The sequence below is a fragment of the Uloborus diversus genome, chromosome 3 (genome assembly GCF_026930045.1).
Source record: "Uloborus diversus isolate 005 chromosome 3, Udiv.v.3.1, whole genome shotgun sequence".
NCBI classification, from domain to species: domain Eukaryota; kingdom Metazoa; phylum Arthropoda; class Arachnida; order Araneae; family Uloboridae; genus Uloborus; species Uloborus diversus.
The window spans coordinates 173,752,856-173,773,372 of NC_072733.1; the positions used below are offsets into that span (position 1 = coordinate 173,752,856).

General features: G+C 33.0%; 1 protein-coding gene across 1 annotated transcript in view; it reads left to right on the plus strand.

Annotated features, from left to right (window-relative positions):
- Window positions 1-20,517, plus strand: part of LOC129219054 (aspartate aminotransferase, cytoplasmic-like) — a 71,863-nt gene that overhangs the window by 26,089 nt on the left and 25,257 nt on the right. Inside the window, exons 3-5 of the mRNA XM_054853374.1 lie at window positions 9,500-9,608; window positions 19,073-19,185; window positions 20,363-20,467. Of these exons, the coding sequence (XP_054709349.1) occupies window positions 9,500-9,608; window positions 19,073-19,185; window positions 20,363-20,467 (327 nt within the window). The remainder of the gene's footprint in view (window positions 1-9,499; window positions 9,609-19,072; window positions 19,186-20,362; window positions 20,468-20,517) is intronic.

Consider the following 20,517-nt stretch of genomic DNA (forward strand, 5'->3'; position numbering starts at 1 on the left):
TGCGTTTCATATCTCGGTAAATATTGGTCGTACTAATTTCAAACTTCTTGTGTTGGAATTATTTTTCAGTGGAGAATATTTCCCTAAATTTGAGTTAGGGGACCTATGGCCCGTATAAAAAGTTAATTTTTTTTATTTTCCGACTCATTTTTATTTTTGTTTCAAAGTTTCAATGTCTGAACTCCGCATCTGATTTTGAACATTTTGCAATTGGAAGTATGCATCTAGGAACAACGGTTGCGAATATAAAGGTCTTGCAGGTTAAAACGGAACACCCTGTATTCTAAGAATTCCAATGAAACCACTTGTGTAATTCATTGTACTTGTGTTGGTGTACATCACCAAAGGCGATGTACACTAATCCGCCTCCGGCGGTTCGCATGAGCCCCCACAGGCAGCGAGGTCGAGGCAACCGCTGACTGAAGACAAGTTGAAATTGTAAGGGGTGCGAGTTGCCCCGCAACCTCGACGTCCGACAAATCTGCTACTGTGCATAAAATATCCCGCAATCGTAAAATCAAGAAACATTTGTTGCAGGGCTGCCCAAAAGTTAGAGATCCGGCCCTGACCGGCCCTGTGCAGGGCTCATGTAAGATATCAGGGGCCCAAGGTCAAGCGCTTTTTCGAAGTTTCTTTGTAGTCATAACTTACAATTTTAACCTTTTTTGGGCCCCTAAACAGCCGAAGCCTAGCCCAAGGCCTTTTTGGCTTATCCAGTAATCAGACCTTGGCCCTGTGGGCCTTTTTCTGGTTGAGTCACTGAGTGGTACATTATTCTGATCAGTTTAAAAAAGATAAGAATAAAGCATGATATCTTTCTAAATATTCATTTGAAAGTAAATGATGCGATAACTAATAATTCTTATTGATTCGTTTTCAACCAGTATTTTTTTTCGTGTTAATTAGTTTGAAAAATATTACATTCTGATTAATAGACTGACATAATGGTGACCCTTTTAGAAATAATCCTTTTTTGAACTGCGCCGTTTGCCTATGCTTTGAGCTTCGAATGCTGAGAAGTGCTTATTTTTATTCTTTTGCCCCTTGTCCATTTCAGTGAAGTCTTCCTTATCTTCCAAAAGTCAGCAAATAATTTTTAGCCTTGTAATTCAAGCAAAAAAAAAAAAAAAATCATATTCATTTTTAGTTGATGGCATCGATAGGGGGCTGGCTCTGAAGAAAAAGACAAATAGGATTTTTCGTTTCGAAATGACAAGGTCAAAAACACCTTAAGGAAATTCTGGGGAAAGAGTTTCGAAAAAAAAAAGGGAGAGAGGAATTATTTTATAATCTTTCTTTTTCTTAGCCTCCCCCCGTCCCTCCCCCGCCACAATCTCTCTGTGCCCCTAAGCAATGTACAGGCTTCCCCCTCCTCTCGACGGCACAGGACAATCATGTGATGTGGCGTAGTTTCTAATAAATGCAATGATAACTAAAATGACTGACAAAAAAATAATAATAATAAATAGAAGGAAACAAAATGCAGACGATTGAAAAATTCAATAATTACTTTGAATTCACAAACAGAATAGTTTACTGAAATTTTCACCATTTTTCTGTAATTAATATTTTGTGCTGCTATCTATTGAGCTTAAAATGAGATGAGAACAAATAATTTTATTAGACTAGTGTCTGCATGCGCAAACCAAATAATGATAACACAACTGAACAATTATTTTCACTTTTAGTATACGTTACATTATTTTTATTTGCCTAGATTCATTTAGTCAATTTTATTTAGTTACTTCTATTTGTTTAGTTTTCTCTACTTCATTTGCCTAGTAAAAAAAACTAGTAACATATGCGTGGTGCCTGACACTGCAAAACAAGTGATCATGTAATTCAAGAATTTAACAGCATTGTTTTAAATGATGGGGTGATACACAGTGTTTTCTAGAAGTTGCCGAAGTAAATCGAAAAGCCATCTCCCTCCATCGAATAAAGATCAGAACAAAACAACGATAGTCTCGAACAAAAGGATGTAAAGAAGATAAAACTGCAATATAGTTTTTTAAATATTGTAAGAGTAAAAACTGCATTAAATTTGTCTAATAGTTTGGCTTTTACTAAAAACTTCTAGCAAATTTCTGTGTAATCACATGAAGCACTCAAAATTCACCAAAACTTTACAACTATTTGAGCAATGAACAGTAAGCATCATCTTTTTATATGGTTGAAATCTTGTCAGTATATTAGGATGGATAAATGTAGCAAAATTAGAGGATGTCTATATAGGGGGTTAATACCATTATTACTGAGCACAAATGAATTCTTACTTCAACGTCCAAAAATTAGGAACAAAAAATATCTTTAAAAAATGAAATGTTTAAAAATTATATTTTCTCACGTTACTTATTCTGTATAGTTATATTCTGTATAGCTCATGATTTAAAATGATACTAAGATTTCCATATTCCAGATCTAATGAAATGAACGTGGTAAAACAAAAGAGTTTAGTGTTAAAAAAATTGTGAAAGTTCATGGTCCTGCTCCTGGTGAAAGTGCTGAACGGTCAAAATCTAAAACTTACTGAGCTGGTAAAAGATTGAAATCATCAGTAACGCAATAAAAAACGTTAGTTAGTTAAATTCAATGTGAATTCGAGCGAAAATGTTCAAACTTAACACCATCCCTACATTCATTCCTTTTTTGATTACAAGAGAGTTCACGTCTGCGTTCTATCAAAGACACCCGTAAATGAATAAAACTCTGAAAAAGAAACTCTTTGAAACCATTCTACAGATATACCTTTGCAACCGTTGCCAATCAAAAGTAGCTAACCTATATATATAAAAATGAATGTTTGTCTGTATGTCATCCATGAACTCAAAAACTACAAGGCAGATTTGGCTGAAACTTTCACCGTTTGTTATTTTTGGTACTGGAAATGTTTATAGACCAGTTCGAAAAAAATCCGATTGATAGTTCCTTTTTTATTCCAATTTAAGTCACAATCCATTGGATAAATACGAATAAAATTATCGGCTGCAGAAATTAATTCGCGTGAAAGATCTCATTGATAAGAAGTTAGCTGTTGCCATTTTTCTTGAGTTTGAACAAATAAATTCTTTCTTTATTGTTTTATGGCTTTTCATGCAACGGGAGGATTTAAAACTTTTTCTATTTGATATTTTTAGCGATTGATTGATCTTGCAAACTGCCTGAGTACAAAATTTGAGTATAATCACTGCTTCATTTGATACCTGGACCGATTATTATGAAAATTGCTATATATATATATATTTTTTTTTCCACGGAGAAGGTGCATAATATACTCATTGAAGCCACTCGCCACCAGGTGGCACTGCAGAGTAGCAATTTCTGCCCCGTTCAACCGATTGTCATGAAAATCAGTATAATGATGTTTTTTTTTTTTTTGTTGTTGTTGACGTAGCAACGCGCGTCGGATACAGCTAGTTAAAAATAATTATTTCTTCTTGATAAAACATTGTACCAGCAAGGAAGCGAAATCGCCTGTTGCACGATGCCAATAAACAAACAGTGAAGTAAGCGCGATTAAAATGCTTTCATTTGATTGGTTAAAGCGTTTTTGTACACAAATATTTTCATGTGAGCGAGAAAAGTTATGTGAATATCTGAAAACATTCCTTAAATCTGCACAACAATGACATAAACGAATATATTTGGCAAATTTCATCTTTGGTAAAAATTCGATGCGTGTCGATATGTGTGTGTAAACCGTTCGATGTGTGTCAAAATTGAAGCGTGTGAATTCTCTCCCTCCACCTCCCAACCAAATGAGAATTTGGAAATTTTGCTTAAAAATTGAACAAAAAGTGGTTTAGGGGAGGGGGGATTTGAGTTTAAAAAAAAAAGAAAACACCCGTTTGATCCTAATTACTTTTTTGCCAAATTTCACAACTCCAATGATGAAAATAGCAATGTGAGCCACAATGACTGAAAATGTAAAACAAAAAATGAAATTTGGACCTATGAGTGAAAAGGGACCAAAAAAAAAGAAAAAAAAGTAACAAAAGGAAAACTGAAATAAAAATTAAAAAAAAAAAAAGTGAAAATTCGAAGGAATAACCAAAAGTCAACAGCAGTACTACCAGTCTGGTTTCCGTGTTCTTTAAACGTTAATTACGGATGTTCAAATCCGCTTAGAAAATTCGAACAAAGTTCACCTACATAGAAAATTTAGACTTTCGATTAGCATGAAAGTTTAAAACACAAGAAGATTGTTTTTCTCCCTGAGTAGAAAACTTATGTAAAAATGTCGCTTAAAATTGGAATTGAAACAAAAATTGAATTTAAAAAATGCTTTTACATGTACATCTACGGTACAGCACAGTTCAAATAACAAGGGCCTGATTAACGCACAGGTCAACTAGGCCTGGACCTGGGGCTTCAAATTACTTAAAGAATTATGCATACTATTACAGCTATACAAAAAATACAAGTATTTTTAAAATAATGATTTGTTAATTGGGAAAAAAAACATCCTTAAAGGATAATATTCAGTCATAACTAGATATACATGTATAACGCAAAATTTTCTTTTCTTACTTTATCACTGATGAGCTCAAATTTAGTTCTCAGCCTCTTTTTTATCGCTTGAAAAAGTATTTTAAGAATTCGATTTAGATGGGTCATCACTTCACTATCACCAGGACGAAAGAGTTGAGCAATCAGTGAAACATTCTTTCTCAACGAACGTTGACGTTTATGATCAATGTTCTAAAAGAAGTTTATGTTCCTTGCTTTTGGAAATAAAGAAATGATGAAACAATGCATCTTTAATGTGAATCTTTTGGTTCTAACCTTACATTCTGTAAAAATTAAAATTACAGAATGTTTACTTATTTAATTGAAAAAAAAGCTGCATACAGCAGAAAAATCGAATTACAGTGGTCAAGGCTGAAACAAAAGGCTTAAAAAAAAAACGCATATCAGTTTCTTACAAATTAAAAGTTTTTGCAAATATTATATGCAGACAGGTCTCTAGATCCCCAGTGTACATTTCTAAAAATTATAATTTTGCACGAATTTCAGTTAACCTTTCCATATTTTTAATTCGTTTTAAATATCATGATAGATTGGCGAAGTTTTTGTAAAACGCGCTCAGTGTTTCATCCAAAGATTAAAATATTGAAACAAATATTTTCCATTACGTAATGCCGAAAGTTTTGCATGTACATAATTGCGTTAGCTGGACAGTTTAGCAAGTTTTTAAACTGTTGTCAAAGTTTTAAATGCCATAAAGTAGGAAGTATTATTTTCGGTCGTATTGTCGATGTAGGAAAATTAAAACGATTATTGCCGAAAATTTCGTGATTGCACCAAAATCTGAAATATGGAAATACATTTTGTTGTATTTATAGTGAAAATATAATAAAGTTGAGAAAATTTGAAATTGCGCCGAGTGTAATCCGTTATGATAATCTCACAAACCTTTTTAGTATTTTTTGATGACCTAATTTACTTTCGAGAGGGTTTTTTTAAAAAACATTTTTACGCAACTTATGGGACAATTATAATAACTTGGAGTGTGCTAAATTGGCGATAAATTCCCCATGCAGTATTCACAATGTTTTGTCAGTTTTAATGTTTTTTATAACGTATTTTTTATTGTGAAGATAAAAAAAAATATGTGTTTGCATATTTTTAAATGCAAACTTAAATGCTGGATTTCTTTTTTTAAATTCATGAATGCATCGATGGATAGAAATATCGTTAATTTTTTAGTTACGTATCCTCGGCTGGTTTTTTGAAGAAAAGATATTACAGATGAAAAGAAATGAAGAAAATATGTGAATAAAAGAATGAAGAAAATATCACGGGACGCGGGAGCGTCCCGCCCCGCCAGGGAAACCAAACGTCAGCAGCCAATAGAAGCAAATCCATCGCCAAAGACGAAGGAAAATAAAAGCGACCAAGACCAAGATTACACGACAGAACAAGTTGGGGTTTTTTGGGTTTTTCACTCCTCTGTATCTCAGCCCCATGAAGACCCCCGGAGTTGATTTTCGGTACACTCAATCTCTAGTGGCCCCTGACGCCGTAAACCAAAATGCAATCCCCTGGACCATCAGGGGGAGGAGGTATTTAAGTTATAAAATCGCTGTTCAAAAAAGTTTTCGCTTTCTTTGACAGGGCTACAGCCCAGACGAAGAAAGGAATCAAGCTGAAATTTCGCACACACATTCCTTGTGCCCAACTGATGTGCCTTTTGTGCCATTTAAACCCCCTCCCCTCCTCGTTTTTACCCCCCCAAATTGTACCTTCCCAGGGTTCTATCACAGCCTCCCGGGGGGCTACGGTAATGATTTTTTGTATACATATTCTTGGGGGGGCCATTGAGTACATATACGAAAATTCAACCCCCAGGGACATCATTGGCCGGAGTAATTGAAGTTTGAAAATCACTAATTTTTCCTAAATTCTTATGTATTTACTCTCAGCTCACAGGGTTTGTTTATCTCGGACTGCAATTGCAAGGTTAGAACAGATCTAAGTTATTCCAAAATTGTCTTAGAAAATGAAATTCAATCAAGACTAAAACACATCCAATAGTTGCAACTAGATGTTAAATCGCGGATATCACAAATTTTCCACAGCGACTGCACATGAGCGCAGACTTGGCTCATTGGACTTTCTGTTTTCAGATTCTATGTTGTTTGTTTATACTTAAGCAGAGAAACAAATTAATGAATGAGATTAGAATGCTGTTCTCCCCCCCCCCAAAGTTTTGCCGATACGAAATTTCCTTTCCCCTGTTTTTCAGTTTTGATATATTTATGGAGAGAAGAAATTTTACATGTCGGAGCGAAACTGGGGTTAAATCACTACAATATTTTGCGTGACAAATTATATGAAACTGTACGCATATGAATACGGCACATATAACTTTTTAATTGAAAGCGAAAAATAGCACTTTTTTATTGGTTTGCTTATTTTCTAAATTAATGGATTTTTCACAAACAACACATAATGAATTGAAAATGTATGAAATACTTGTGTGGATATCCGTGCTTTGCAGTAATTTGTTAGCTGAAAAAATTTTTGCAAGTAATTTAAGCAAGACTTTTGATGAGCTTAGTCCGCGCGCAACATGCGCATTCGCTATGGCAAATTTGGGATATCCGCGATTTGACATCGAGTAAAGTTATATAGATCTTCTGACACATTCAAATTCAAAATATTTAATGGCTTAGTTTTTTTTTTTTTTTGCTTGGTGATAACATGCGTTATTTCGTTTTTTAAATGAACTTTAAAAAAAAAACTAGGTATTAAACAAGACAAAGACTTCTATCAAGAAAAAGATAAATCACCAAACAATTAAAATTATCCCATGAAACGTAAAATAATCCACGATTTAAGAAAAAATGTAATTAAACAAAAAGTGAAAAGCTAGATTAAAATAACCCTCAAGCTGTAAAACATTTAAAGAAACCTTCATGAAAATGTTGAATAATCTGTCAAATAAAGAAACTGTAATAGAATTTATTGCGAAGTTGTAAAATACTCGAAAACAGTATCATTTAAAATATAGTATTTTATTATCCAAGAAGTTTTCTTTGCAACAGAGAGGATACAAGAATTGCAATAAAATTTAAACCGCCCAATTCTCGCAAAATGAACATAGAATCTTAATAGTCAGAAAATAACTTGACGTAAAATTAGGCTAGCCATTATTGTTCCTTAAAAACACAAAACAGCGTTGTTTCAATTGAACATTTTCTGACTGAAGTTCTCAATTCTAAAAATACAATCAAGTAATAATATCAATGCAAAAAGAAGTGATATCTCATCAAAAACAACCCTGCTGTAAAAATTTCCCCACCAAGAAAACCTTTAACTTTTCCGCACAAAAAAGAAAACCTGCATCCTAAATCCAAAAACCCTCAGCCATAAAAAGTTATGATATCTAGTTTGCCCGCCAAGTACCTGGCAAACTATCATCCTCCCTCTTCTCCTTTTTCATCACAGCTACTTCCATTAGAACCTCCTCCCACCTTCAACTCCTCAGAAGTATGGATAGATCTTTTAAATTATTTATCTTGTTTGGCGGGAAGCTTTTCAAAGTGAAGTGGTTGCTTGTTGAGCAAAAAGCTTCCCGCCAAACAAGATAAACAATTTAAAAGATCTATTCATATTTCTGAGGAGTTGAAGGTGGGAGGAGGTTCTAATGGAAGTAGCTGTGATGAAAAAGGAGAAGAGGGAGGATGATAGTTTGGCAGGTACTTGGCGGGTAAACTAGATATCATAACTTTTTATGGCTGACGGTTTTGGGTTTAGGATGCAGGTTTTCTTTTTTGTGTGGAAAAGTTAAAGGTTTTCTTGGCGGGAAAATTTTTACAACAGGGTTGTTTTTGATGAGATGTTACATCTACGTTGCAGATGTAACATATTTTCTTGCGTCAAAGCTAATTGGTTAATTTTTCAAAATCTTCGAAGTTCTTGACAGAATTTAAATTTTTCTACGTCAAAAAAAGGGCTGAATTTCCGATAAGCTTTTACAAATAAATCATTAGTGTAATTATTTTTCGAGTAGATATTCAAGGAAAAGGATCCTGTGACTGGTCGGGGAAACCAAAAAGAAAATAGTTTGCTTCCTTACGACGACTGATATCAAAGCCCGATCAATAACAAACATCTTGAGTGGTCAAAAATACTGATCAAAGTTGCAATGGGGTCGTTTCTAAAATTTCAAAAGTATTTTTTTCTGAAAGAGCATGCTTAAAAACATAGTCAAATTATTTAAAAAATGGTCAGATCCTAAGTTGACTATTTTTAAAAAAATATTTTAATCGGCGCGCTTTCATTGTTTATACTTCTGCCGATGACATCACAAATGGTGAAATGCCATTCACTGTTGCCATTCGCAGAACGTAACATTTAATTCGCTTTTTTACTCACGTGTACTGGCAACGATATGGTTGATAGCAGGCGTAGAGCGCAATATTTCATTCGCTTCTGGATTATCATAACGTGGAATCGCGGCAGACAGATGCGCCAAATACATCATTTGTGACGTCATAAAGACCACGCCTTGTTTGAAAAATTGGACATTTAAAAAAAATTTAAAAACAACTGTTGGAAAAATGAAAGTATTTTCTGGGTCCATGTTTTTTTTTTTTTTTTTTGCTAATTCTATCAATTTCAGTGACTAAAAGTCGTACTTTTGATTGAAAGAAACAACCACATTATGACAAATAGAGAATTTAAAAGAAATACAAGCCTCTAGTTTTGAAATGAACAAAAAGACGTGTAAAAAATGAACAAGCTGCTAAAGTTTATAAAACTTTTTACATTTGGTGTTTCAATGTCTTGAAATTTCCTGCCGTTTAAGATAAATTCCTCTTTATAATCACAAAACTATAGCCTTATATTCTTCAATAGCTAAAAGATCGGCGGTAGAAGGATATGATTGCCATTAATACGACATTCATGCTTTTCGGTACTTCCCAAAGGTGCATTAAAAATTACGAAGGTAATAAAATATGTGAATATATCTGTATATTCTTTATTTTAGGCTTTTGGCGTGCAGACTGTTGGTGGAACTGGAGCATTAAGAGTTGGCGCTGATTTTTTAGTGAAGTGTGCAAAATTAGAAATATTTTACATGGCAGATCCATGCTGGCGTAAGTAATAAATGCTTTTCAAGAATTTTTAAATGTTATGAGAACACTTAACTTCTGTTAAGCTAAACTCGGAGGACAAACTAGAAATAAGTTCATTTTTATTTACATGAAACTATGAAATATGATTTTTGCTTCTTGGTAATAAATATCATTTTCAACTTGCATCTACAAGGTCCGGCTATTAATTTCCAGAACTGACGTAACTGTAAGAGAACGAAAACCCCGAAGATGGCGCAAATGGTTGCATATTGAAGAGCGTTTTCTTGCGCATGTGCAGTGCAATCGGCGCCATTCTGAAGTAAGTCGTTCTCGTGGAAAAGTGCATTAAACATAGCTCTTCAATTCCTGTTGTCACCACGATGCGAACTTTTTCAATTGCTTTCAGCGTGCGTACGGACTGCTGCCGACCTGCGTATGGATTATCATCGAAGCTTTTGCACCCGTCCCGAAAGTGTTTAAGCCATTCAAGAGTTCAAGTGAACTTGTTTCAATATTTTGTATGATTCGGCAGCTGTCTTGCCCAGGTTGAAGAAAATTTAGTGTTACTTCTTTGCTCCATTTTCACTTTGACGACAGGAGTTTGAAAGCTAAGTTTTAATGCGCCTTTCCACGAGAACCACTTTCTCTAGAATGACGCCGATCGCACTGCACATGCGCAAGAAAACGCTCTTCAATATGCATTCATTAGCGCCATGTTCCGGCTTTTTGTTCTTCTACAGTTACGTCAGTCCTGGAAATTAATAGCCTGACCTTGTACAATAAAAACACGAAAATACTTGATCCCCTGCATGAACTTAACTTTCGTGTTCAGGACAACTAAAATAAGTGGAAATTTAGGTACTCTGCCGTGCTAAGCACAGATGTGGTATTTGCAGTAGAGCTCAAAATGAGAAATTGATGATTAAAGTTTTACAACTCGTTTCTTTGATTTATGACTTAATTAAATGCTCAACTTGCGGTAGTTGTTTCGTAAATAACTTATCTAAAAACCGTAAGAGAGTATTTTTGTAAAAATCTTAATTTAAAATTAATAAATGTAGTTACGACACATTACCTTTTCAAAACCTTTTCATATACTAAGCTATTTTCACAGTAAGTGACAATTACTAGGCATTTTTAGGGGTATCTGCACAGATACGACAAAAGTAGCTCAGAAAAACGTGCTCAATGTATCATTAAATAATACTGAAAACATCTGCTTTCTTTGGACTTAGCTGTTTCGTTTATTTTGTTAATACAAATCTAACAGAATCTACCTTCTGAAAGATACCATTTTCAAAACTCCGGACAGTTAAAACTGTAATCCATAACAATTTTCTGTTTTTTATATTCAAAGAATGTGTTTTTTTTAATAATGTTTTATTTTCTAGATTCATTTTTACCGAGCATAGAGATAATTTTGGCAGCAGACGATACTTAAATAAAAATATTACTGGCCGTAGAATAAAATGCGTTTTTTTTTTTTTTTTTTGCATGAAAGAATTAGATATGAATATTTTACATGCATTTCATTTTTAGAATTTGAAAAAATCATTTAAATAGAAAAAGCTGAATATTTACTTTAACAATTATGCAAAGTTGTATTAGTTTTTATTATCAACCTGTATCAACTATTCAAGGGTAAACTGATTTTAATATTCTGTGTTACAATAAAATGCTACATTATTAAATATGCTGTTTTACTAAGGTATAAAGGTCGTATCTACAAATTACTAAGGAAAAAAGTGGTAACTGCGCAGATACCACTTTAAGGGCTTAGTATTTGTCACTTACGTTCAAATTGCCTTAGCAAACTAAGCAAATTTGCAGTTACGACTTTTTTCTTAAAGCTTTTTTTAATATTTCGCGTTCACAAATCGTCAAAAAACTTGAGATTTAGGTAAATTAAATTACTAACGACCACTTGGTGACAATAACTCAATTTTGATTAAATGTGCAGATACCACATCTGTGCTTAGCACGGCAGTACTGTGATTGAGAAAACTTATAAATTTTTGGGTTTCTCTTTAGAGATAAAATGGGAGCATATTTTAAATCAATAGTTTATTTCAACCAAGATTCTACATTTAAGACAAGTAAGCTAGACATGTGCAGTTTTTTAAAATTTGCTTTTCATTTTAGCTTTACAAATAAGTTCTGAAAACTAGTGCCCATCAAATGTTAGTTGCAGGATATTTTAAACAAGACTTTTGGACAGTTATATAATCCGTGAAGTCCAAATGGGATTTAAGTGAAAAAAAACAAGGTTTTGAGTAACTGAATTGTATATAGCTTGACCATGGAGAGATGGCGGATGAGCTGGAAGTGAAAATATCATTTGTAATTGGTAGAATCAGCCCGAACATGGCCGAGCAGTAAGACGTGCGGTCTAGCTGATCCTATCTATTGCAAAATAATAACCAACAGCCTATTACAAATAATAAATATAATGTTTCCGCTTTCAGTTCATCCGTCAGTTCTCCATGGTCCAGCTTTAGTAGTATCCTCTTTTGCGCAAAAAACACACTATTGCTGCTCCGTTTTACAATTACTGGCAAATGGGTTGAACATTGATGTGCACCACTTGTGCATGAAGTAGAAGGAGGTATTAAACTAATTTTTCATGGTGTATATACGAATTATGAAAAAAAATTGACTTTCAACTACTTTTGCGCTAAACGACTGACTTATTTTAGAAAAACCTCTGCTCACAAGAAGGGGAAACAAAAGAATAAAAAACCGTTAAAGTTAACAGCTATTTTACTACCACAGTGACAGCCACCAAAGCAAAGCTTCAGAGACAGTGGCGCAACCACAGGAAGACCCACATGACTATGTCTCCCTCCCTTCCGAATGCTGAGTTGAATGTTTTTCAAAATTATTCTTTCTTATTGAAGAAAAGAACAAGGGCATATAAAGTTATTTTAATAAGAAAAAAATAAATAATGAAGGGAAAAAATCGTAGTTCGTTAACACAGAAACTTGTAAATGAAAAGTTTCCTATAGTTGCAGTTTATTGGTCAGTTAATTACGCTTCCTCTACCTCCTCTTTGTTTCATTCCCTTTTTATGACCCTTTGCTAGTCCGTCTGAAAATAAGAGTCTTCAAAATATTACGCCCACGAAGACCCTCTTCCACTCCAAAGTCATAACAGTGCGTCACGTCACCAGTTATGGTCTACAATAGTCTTTTCATGACTACAATTAAAAAAAAACTTCCTTGGAGAAATCCCAAACCCGTTCCCAGTAATATCACAAAAGAAAGAAAAAAGTTAAGTTTTTAAAACTTCAGTATTGAAAAATTTGAGGAGAGCCGCTTAACCCCCCTCCCCCTCTAACATCACTCAAGATAGTCTAGAAACGTCATATTTATGACTTCAATTTCAAAGCATTTCCAGTAGAGAATCACACAGAAACCTATTTCCCCTAACATCATCAAATATAATCTGCAATAGGATCTACATGGGCTTTTAAATTTCATTTTCGAAACATTTCGATGGGGAAGTAATCCATTCGAAAAATCAACCAGGGACAGTCCCTGAGCATATGCCTTCCCTCCTCAGGGGCGTCTCAAACTTAGATTTTTGGCGGATGGAAATTTTTAATTTACCGAATGAAACTCCGAACTTGACTGAATGATAAAATAAGAGCATTCAGCTAATAGGGAAAGATATCAGACATCATTAAAAATAAAATAAGAGCATTCAGCTAATAGGGAAAGATATCAGACATCATTAAAAAAATAAATACAGAAAATGAATTGCTGTGAAGCAATACTGTCCCAAACCATACCGAATCGTCAGGCAAAAATTTGGGAGTTCACAAAACCCGCAAGAACTTTTTGGGAGGTTACAGTGACCTGCTGTGACGTCCTATTGGGATGCTCTGTTCCCCCTAAAGTCAACAATTATGAACTATAATTGAGTTTATCAATCAATTCCGAAAAAATTACTTGGAGGGTCCCAAAACCTTTCCTACCCCTAACTTTACCAAACACCGTTTAAAACTGAGTTTTCATTTTTCAATGAAGAAAATGTTTTGGGGGAAAAACCTCCGCGTTCTCCTCTATTTCTTTGTGCTCATATTCGAACAATGACAAAGTAATTTAAAATTATCCCTCTAAACCCATTTTTTGGTTGTGCCACCGGTATAATTACTCTACTTTTGCTGCTTAATTCAACAAAAATAATACTATCAAGCACGAAACAGATCTCTTTGAATTTTTTTATACAGTGCTATTTATGAAAGTTTATACTGCTAAGAATAGACTCACCTTATTTAGCAAATGTTCTGCTTCTATGTTTTGCTAAGAGACGCATCCTGTCAACAAAAATGTCATTTAGTACCAAAACTAATTCATTTACAGCTAAATTTAAATATGAATACAACATTAAAAAAATTATCACGTTTGAAGTGCACAAGTGATAATAAATACAACAGATACGTGTTTCGGGGTTACAATTACCCCTAATTTTATTAAAAAAATATATATATTGTACCTTTGCATCGTTGCCGAATAATAACAGTAAATCATTAAAATCTTGAATGAAAATACAAATATTACATCTTAATAATCATTTATATCAAAAAATAAAATCCTTTGCAGTTTTTCTTTTGCATGAAAAATGAGTTTTTTAAAAATCATGCATGAGATTTTTGATCCCTAACATCTATTAATGTTTAATCTACGAAGAAAATTTTGTTTTTTATTGATACACTTTTTTAAAAAATTATGGGCAGAAAACTAAAAAGATGTTTTACAGCTGAAAGAATACGTGATTTTGTGATTAAAAAAACATATGATTTTTCCAACGTAAAACAGTTATGCTGAAATTGTTATAGATTTTATTTCTTCTCAAATTAATACAATTTCATTTGTACAATTATGTTTTGTATACAACTCGAAAAAAATTTGGCGAATCGTTATGTTTTAAGAGAGATTTTTTAAGTTTCGTTTTTCATAATAATATTTTTCAGATTTCAAAATTACCTTCGTTAAAACTAAAAAGTTGGTGATTTTGCATTTATAATTTTGAATCTTACAAAAATCATTAACGAAAATCTGTTTTGTTTATGATTGAAGTAATTATTTCTTTTATTTTTTAGATAAAACTTAGTATATTGATATTAAAGAAATATTTGCAATTCAATGCATTGATAGAGACGCTTGAAATTGAGATTTTACTTCAGTCTAAATAAATGATCGACTTTATTGCTGCACTTACAACCTAGTTAAAAAACCTTTGATTTCTTTTTTCCAAAAATTAGTTTAATAATTTACTCTTTGCTAGCATATGTCAAGTTGTGTCAATGAAACATCATAGCACAAAGTTGTGTGTGTGTGGGTGTGTATGTATATATTATTTTTTGAATGCTAATATTTGCAATTTTTTTCCTTAAAAGAAAAAGAGCACAAGTAAGATTGGGCACGCCATTCTAAGAAAAATTCAAAAGAAGAAAGAAACCTATTTTTTTTTTCTATTAAAATACTTAATAGATTTTTGTTTTCTATTAAATAATTTTAAAAAATGCAAATATTTCTCCTTTGTTATTTTCTCTTCCATAAATGCTTCGTATTACTGATGACTATTCTTAACTACATAGTGTTGAAACAATTATTTGTATCACTGAATCGAGCTCGCGCTAGTTGTATAGATCCAGTTACTTTTCAATTTGTTTGTGCATTGAATGCTTCTAGAAATATTAAGTACACCTAAAAACTCAAGGAATTTCTTTTCTTACATGAAAATTTGTGTGCGAAACATATTTGATGTGGTGATATGCATGTCAGTAATATTAAATTTATTTAAAGGTTCAAAAAAAAAAAAAAAGAGAGCACGATGTATGCACAACGTATTTAAGAAAGTTTATCTCAAAAAAAAAAAAAAAAAAATTGTGAACAATTTTAAATTACACTAGCTATGCCTCCGAAGTTTGAACGTCTTGGGGATATTTTTATCATTCTGAAATCAAACTCAAGGCCAAAAGTTCCTATTGGTGAACCATTTATTTTTTAGAGGGTGAGGGTAAGATTAATTTAATATAAAACGAGTTGATGTGTGCATCAAATGACTTCCTTTTACGCCAATTTAATGATAATAGTGCCTTGAAGTAAGCAAAGGAACACTTTAAATATTTTTATCCCAAGTTTGTTGCGAACTGAAGCAAAAAAAATCGTTTTATACAGATTACTTTTCCCAATATTGGACATTTTAATGTGATTCAATGGTTAACTCTAAATATCGCCAATAGGGGCCAAAATGAAACCAGATTTAAAATTAAAAAAAAAAAAAAACATGCCAAATTTGTCGCTAAGTTAGCGAAAAAAATTTGGCGGTAAAAAGTTTAGCGATATATCGTCAGGTGTTTGCCGAATTATAACATCACTTGAGTTTGCATTGAAATTAACAAAGATTTCCCCCCAAAAAGCTGTAAAAGACCCCCTTTGGAGCATCCGAATGCAACCAAAAAGGAAGGTGCACAACTAGGAGTTTACGTACCAAATTTCAACTTTCCAGAACATACCGTTTTTGAGTTATACGAGATACATACACACATACGTACATACGGACGTCACGAGAAAACTCGCTGTATTTAATTCGGGGATCGTTAAAATGGCTATTTCGGGTGTCTATACGTTCTTAGGCATATATGCACGTGTTGTCGGGTTGAAAAAAAAAAAAAACCTTAATATTCATTCGGGGGCGAGCAAAATGGAATTTAAGGCCGATTTTTGGGTTAAATTTTTTTCGCGAATACAAAACTTCTTTTACTTCATAAAAGGAAGTAAAAAGCACATTTTATTTTCGTTTTGTCAGCCAAGTTAATAGTATATTTATTTCTATAACTATTACGTAATAAAGAAATATTTGATGAATATTCTGTGAAATTTTCATTCATTTTTATGAAGAAACTAGCAGTACCCGCGCGGCGATGCCCGTGCTAAGAAGTTAAAGGAAGTCCGTTGAACAAAAAAAATCCACGACCCCCCCCCCCCTGCCCCTCTTCTGATGTGAAATGATTATGTTTCTTCAATTAAAATGCGTACATACCTTTTCAAAAGAACTATTAATGTCTCTTTGGAATTTAAAACTATTCGCCAAAACACATAAAAATATTAACAGTAGCTTTAAAACTGAAAATAATCCTTCAACTACATAGTTCATCGCTTAACGCGCCAAGCAACCACGCTACCGTAACCCTGCCCTTGAGCGAGTGAAGCGGTTTTTTCCCTGCAATTTAAAGTGTTTCGTCAAATAAACACAACTGAATAATACGACAAATCAAATTATTTACTTAGATATGTTACTATCTTCAACTATAAGAACAAAAACAAACGTTGAATAAATAAGGAAAACAAAATCCAATAGAAAAATCAAATTATGTACCTGATCATGGGGAAAAAAACCGCATTCAAAAATCTGTTCGCTGATCACAACAGCGTAGCATGGGCATGGTTCTTTGCAGCTATAGACACTATCGGCCAGCGCCCCCTCGAAAAATTAACTTACCCACCCATCTATTAGGAATTCATAGAACTAAACAATTAATTAAACATTTAATTTGCAATTATAAATATTTCGGTTAATCTGATTTAAAAAAAAACAGCCTCTTGCCTTCCACAAATAAATGGGCTATTCATTACTATGATCTCGACCAAATGGACTATCAATTATTAGTTAATTAATAAGAAAAATTAGACAATGATACGTATATACATATATTTCTTTTACAAATCACTTTTAGCATCTTTTAGTGTTTTCTCTGAAAAGTACCCTCGAGATTTGCCTCAATGCTGTTTCGAACCTACTCCCACTGAATTGCGGAGCCCGCACTTTCAGGTCGAGTCACCGTGGCTACGCATATCCTGCGTTCCAAGCATTTTGATTATAATGTAAATTTTCTCGTTTTCATAACATTTTTTATTGCTGCTGCTCCACTCGTATTAGTCATAGCGTGATGTTCTATAGCCTAAAGCCTTCCTCAATCAATGGGCCATTCAACACAAAAAGAATTTTTCAATTAGAATCAGTAGTTTCTGAGATTAGCTCGTTCAAACAAACAAACTGTACAGTTTTATATTATTAGTATAGATGCGCCATTGACAGCAACTCTCTGCGGACGTCTCACGCCAAAAAAAAAAAAAAAAAAGTTTCATTGTGGTGCCCCTCATCACTCATCACTGTATCATTTAGAATTAAAAATTAAAATTATTTTATTAGTTTGAAAGTTTCTGCTGGTAACAACGTCTAGCTTGTTTTCTTTAATTAAGGCAGTGAGAAGCAAAGAGATGCAAGTGGACAATTTAAAGTTTCGAGTAAAACGCGTTTAAAGTTCAGCTCCTAAGTAGGCTTTCATTGATTTTCCCCCCCTGAATCATGCTGTATAGCAGCACCTACAAGGGCTACTGAAACTACCATTTGTACTGAATATCTCTAAATTTTTAGTTTTGTCACTTATATCATCTTGCTTCTAATTGTCTCAATTGATTTCTTATTTTTTACAGTACTTAGAAGTCAAAACAGCTTTTTTTAACCCCCCCCCCCAAAAAAAAAAAAATTCCTTTTTGAAATTATGTAAATTTCTTTAAAAAATGACGTTATCGGCAGAAGTTGATTCACTAATGAAATCTGTTCAGGCTTTCGATTTCAGATGATCAAGTGATTACTTATGAGGGGTACTACAATGAAGATTTATTTTACTCTTTTATCCTGAGACGTCCGAGGAAAGTCACTGTGAATGGCTCATTTCTTCGTAGAGAATAATGAAACCTTCACAGAATATTTTTCAAATGTTGCTTTATTATAAAGTACATAATTACAAAAATTGTATAGTAACTTTTTTATGAAAATAAATTATGGAAATCATACTTTTTCTTTTGTATCTAATCAGCTTTTCTCCCCCTTAAATTGATTTTATTTTCTCTACATTATACTTTCGATATGTCCAGAGATTTTTATATAAAAAAGTCAGTAAGTTTTTAAAATTAACTATTGCTTTTTCTTTAAAACAAAAACGCATTTTTAAAATATGTGTGATGAAATTTACGTAATTATACAACACATGTAAATTTATTTCGCAAGAAAACCTTACGTGATAGAAGTAAAGGGATTGAAACTCTGATTTAGCCCATCGACATTATATAAAATCAATTTTTTTACTATGGACCGCAAACAAAATTTTTAAATTAGCAAGCTAATGTTCTTTTTTGAGCACTAAAATGTATTATTTTTTAAAAATTATAAATGCATGCTCCAAAGTTAATATGCTTTGTTCCACACTTGTTTTTTTTTCCTATTTTAAATCTTTAATTACTCTGCAAAACCAAACATTTCAGCATAAGAATCGACATTTTCCAGATCCAAAATTGAAATTTTCCTGCTTCCAAGCTGTTTCAAAACAAAGCTGCAGTAGTTTTATTCTTAAGGCAGAATAACTTTACAGAAAAATTCCGAACTTTATTTTGAAAATATATTTATTTTACAGCAAGTCATCACCTTGTCTTCCCTTACGCTGGATTTGCTATTTGTAGAATCTATAGGTACTGGCATTCCATGAAAAAGTGCTTGGATATAGAAGGTCTCTTAGAAGATTTAAGAGTAAGTTTGAGAATGACACATTTTTTTTACTTTAATAGTATTTGTCCACAATTTCTTATTTTTGTAATAAAAGTTTTAATCAGTGGCGTACACAGAAATTTTGTAAGGGGAGGGTTCATAGTCGAAAGCCTCATTCTCATATTATACCACAATACGCCGTCAAACATGATTTTATCGATTCCCGAGAACGACCCCAAACAGAAAAAATAAACTATCAATTATTAGTTAATTAATAAGAAAAATTAGACAATGATACGTATATACATATATTTCTTTTACAAATCACTTTTAGCATCTTTTAGTGTTTTCTCTGAAAAGTACCCTCGAGATTTGCCTCAATGCTGTTTCGAACCTACTCCCACTGAATTGCGGAGCATTATTTAATGAAATATACTTACTTAAATAACCAGAAAGCATAATAATTTACTTTTACTTTTCTCAGAGTTAAAAAATGGATTCAAGTTTATAGAATCAAATTTTCATTTATAGCTACAAAACTAAAAACATGGTTATAACAATGCTTTAATAATCACCATTCAGCTTCATATACGCAATTCTTTATAGGAGAAATACACAATACTTTTGATCTTTTAACATGAGGATTTTATTTTTTCACTTAATAAAACTGAAATTATTGTTACCCTCGTTCGAAATTATTCTGCGGACAAAATACATAGAATCGTAATCACTCTCTAAAAAAAAGCAAGATCTATGGGAGGGGTCTGGATCCCCTGGATCCCCTCCCCCTTGTGTGCGCCACTGGTTTTAATTCATCTCATAAAATTATGACTGCTGTTGATCAAACAGTCCAATATAGAAAATAGTCAGGCGGAGATGTATAAATATAATATATTCTCCGACTTGGAAGTTAATTTGAAGATTTAGTGCCAATTGTTGTTGGTCGGTAATGAAAATAATGTGATCAATTCATTTGAAATTTTGGTCATGAGTACGACATTTTGAAATTAAAGGCTTTTTAGTTTTTAAGACGCAAAAGCAAAAATAGCACACTTGTTTCGGTGTTTGATATAAAGGATAAAATTTGGGGATAAAGGCTTGGGAATCTTGTGTTTGATTCGGTTGGTGCTAATTCACTTTAAAAATTGAAATAAATTGCAGTAGAACATTTTTTCCTGTAGAAAATTACTGTAAGAACGCTTCTATCTACATTTTTTAGGATGCTCCTCAGTACTCCGTTGTTATACTTCACGTCTGTGCACACAACCCCACTGGAATCGATCCGTCGAAAGAGCAATGGAAACGCATTGCAGATGTAATGGAGGTATGTGAATCTTGTTTAATTATTGAATAACACTAGGATTTTGATATCCG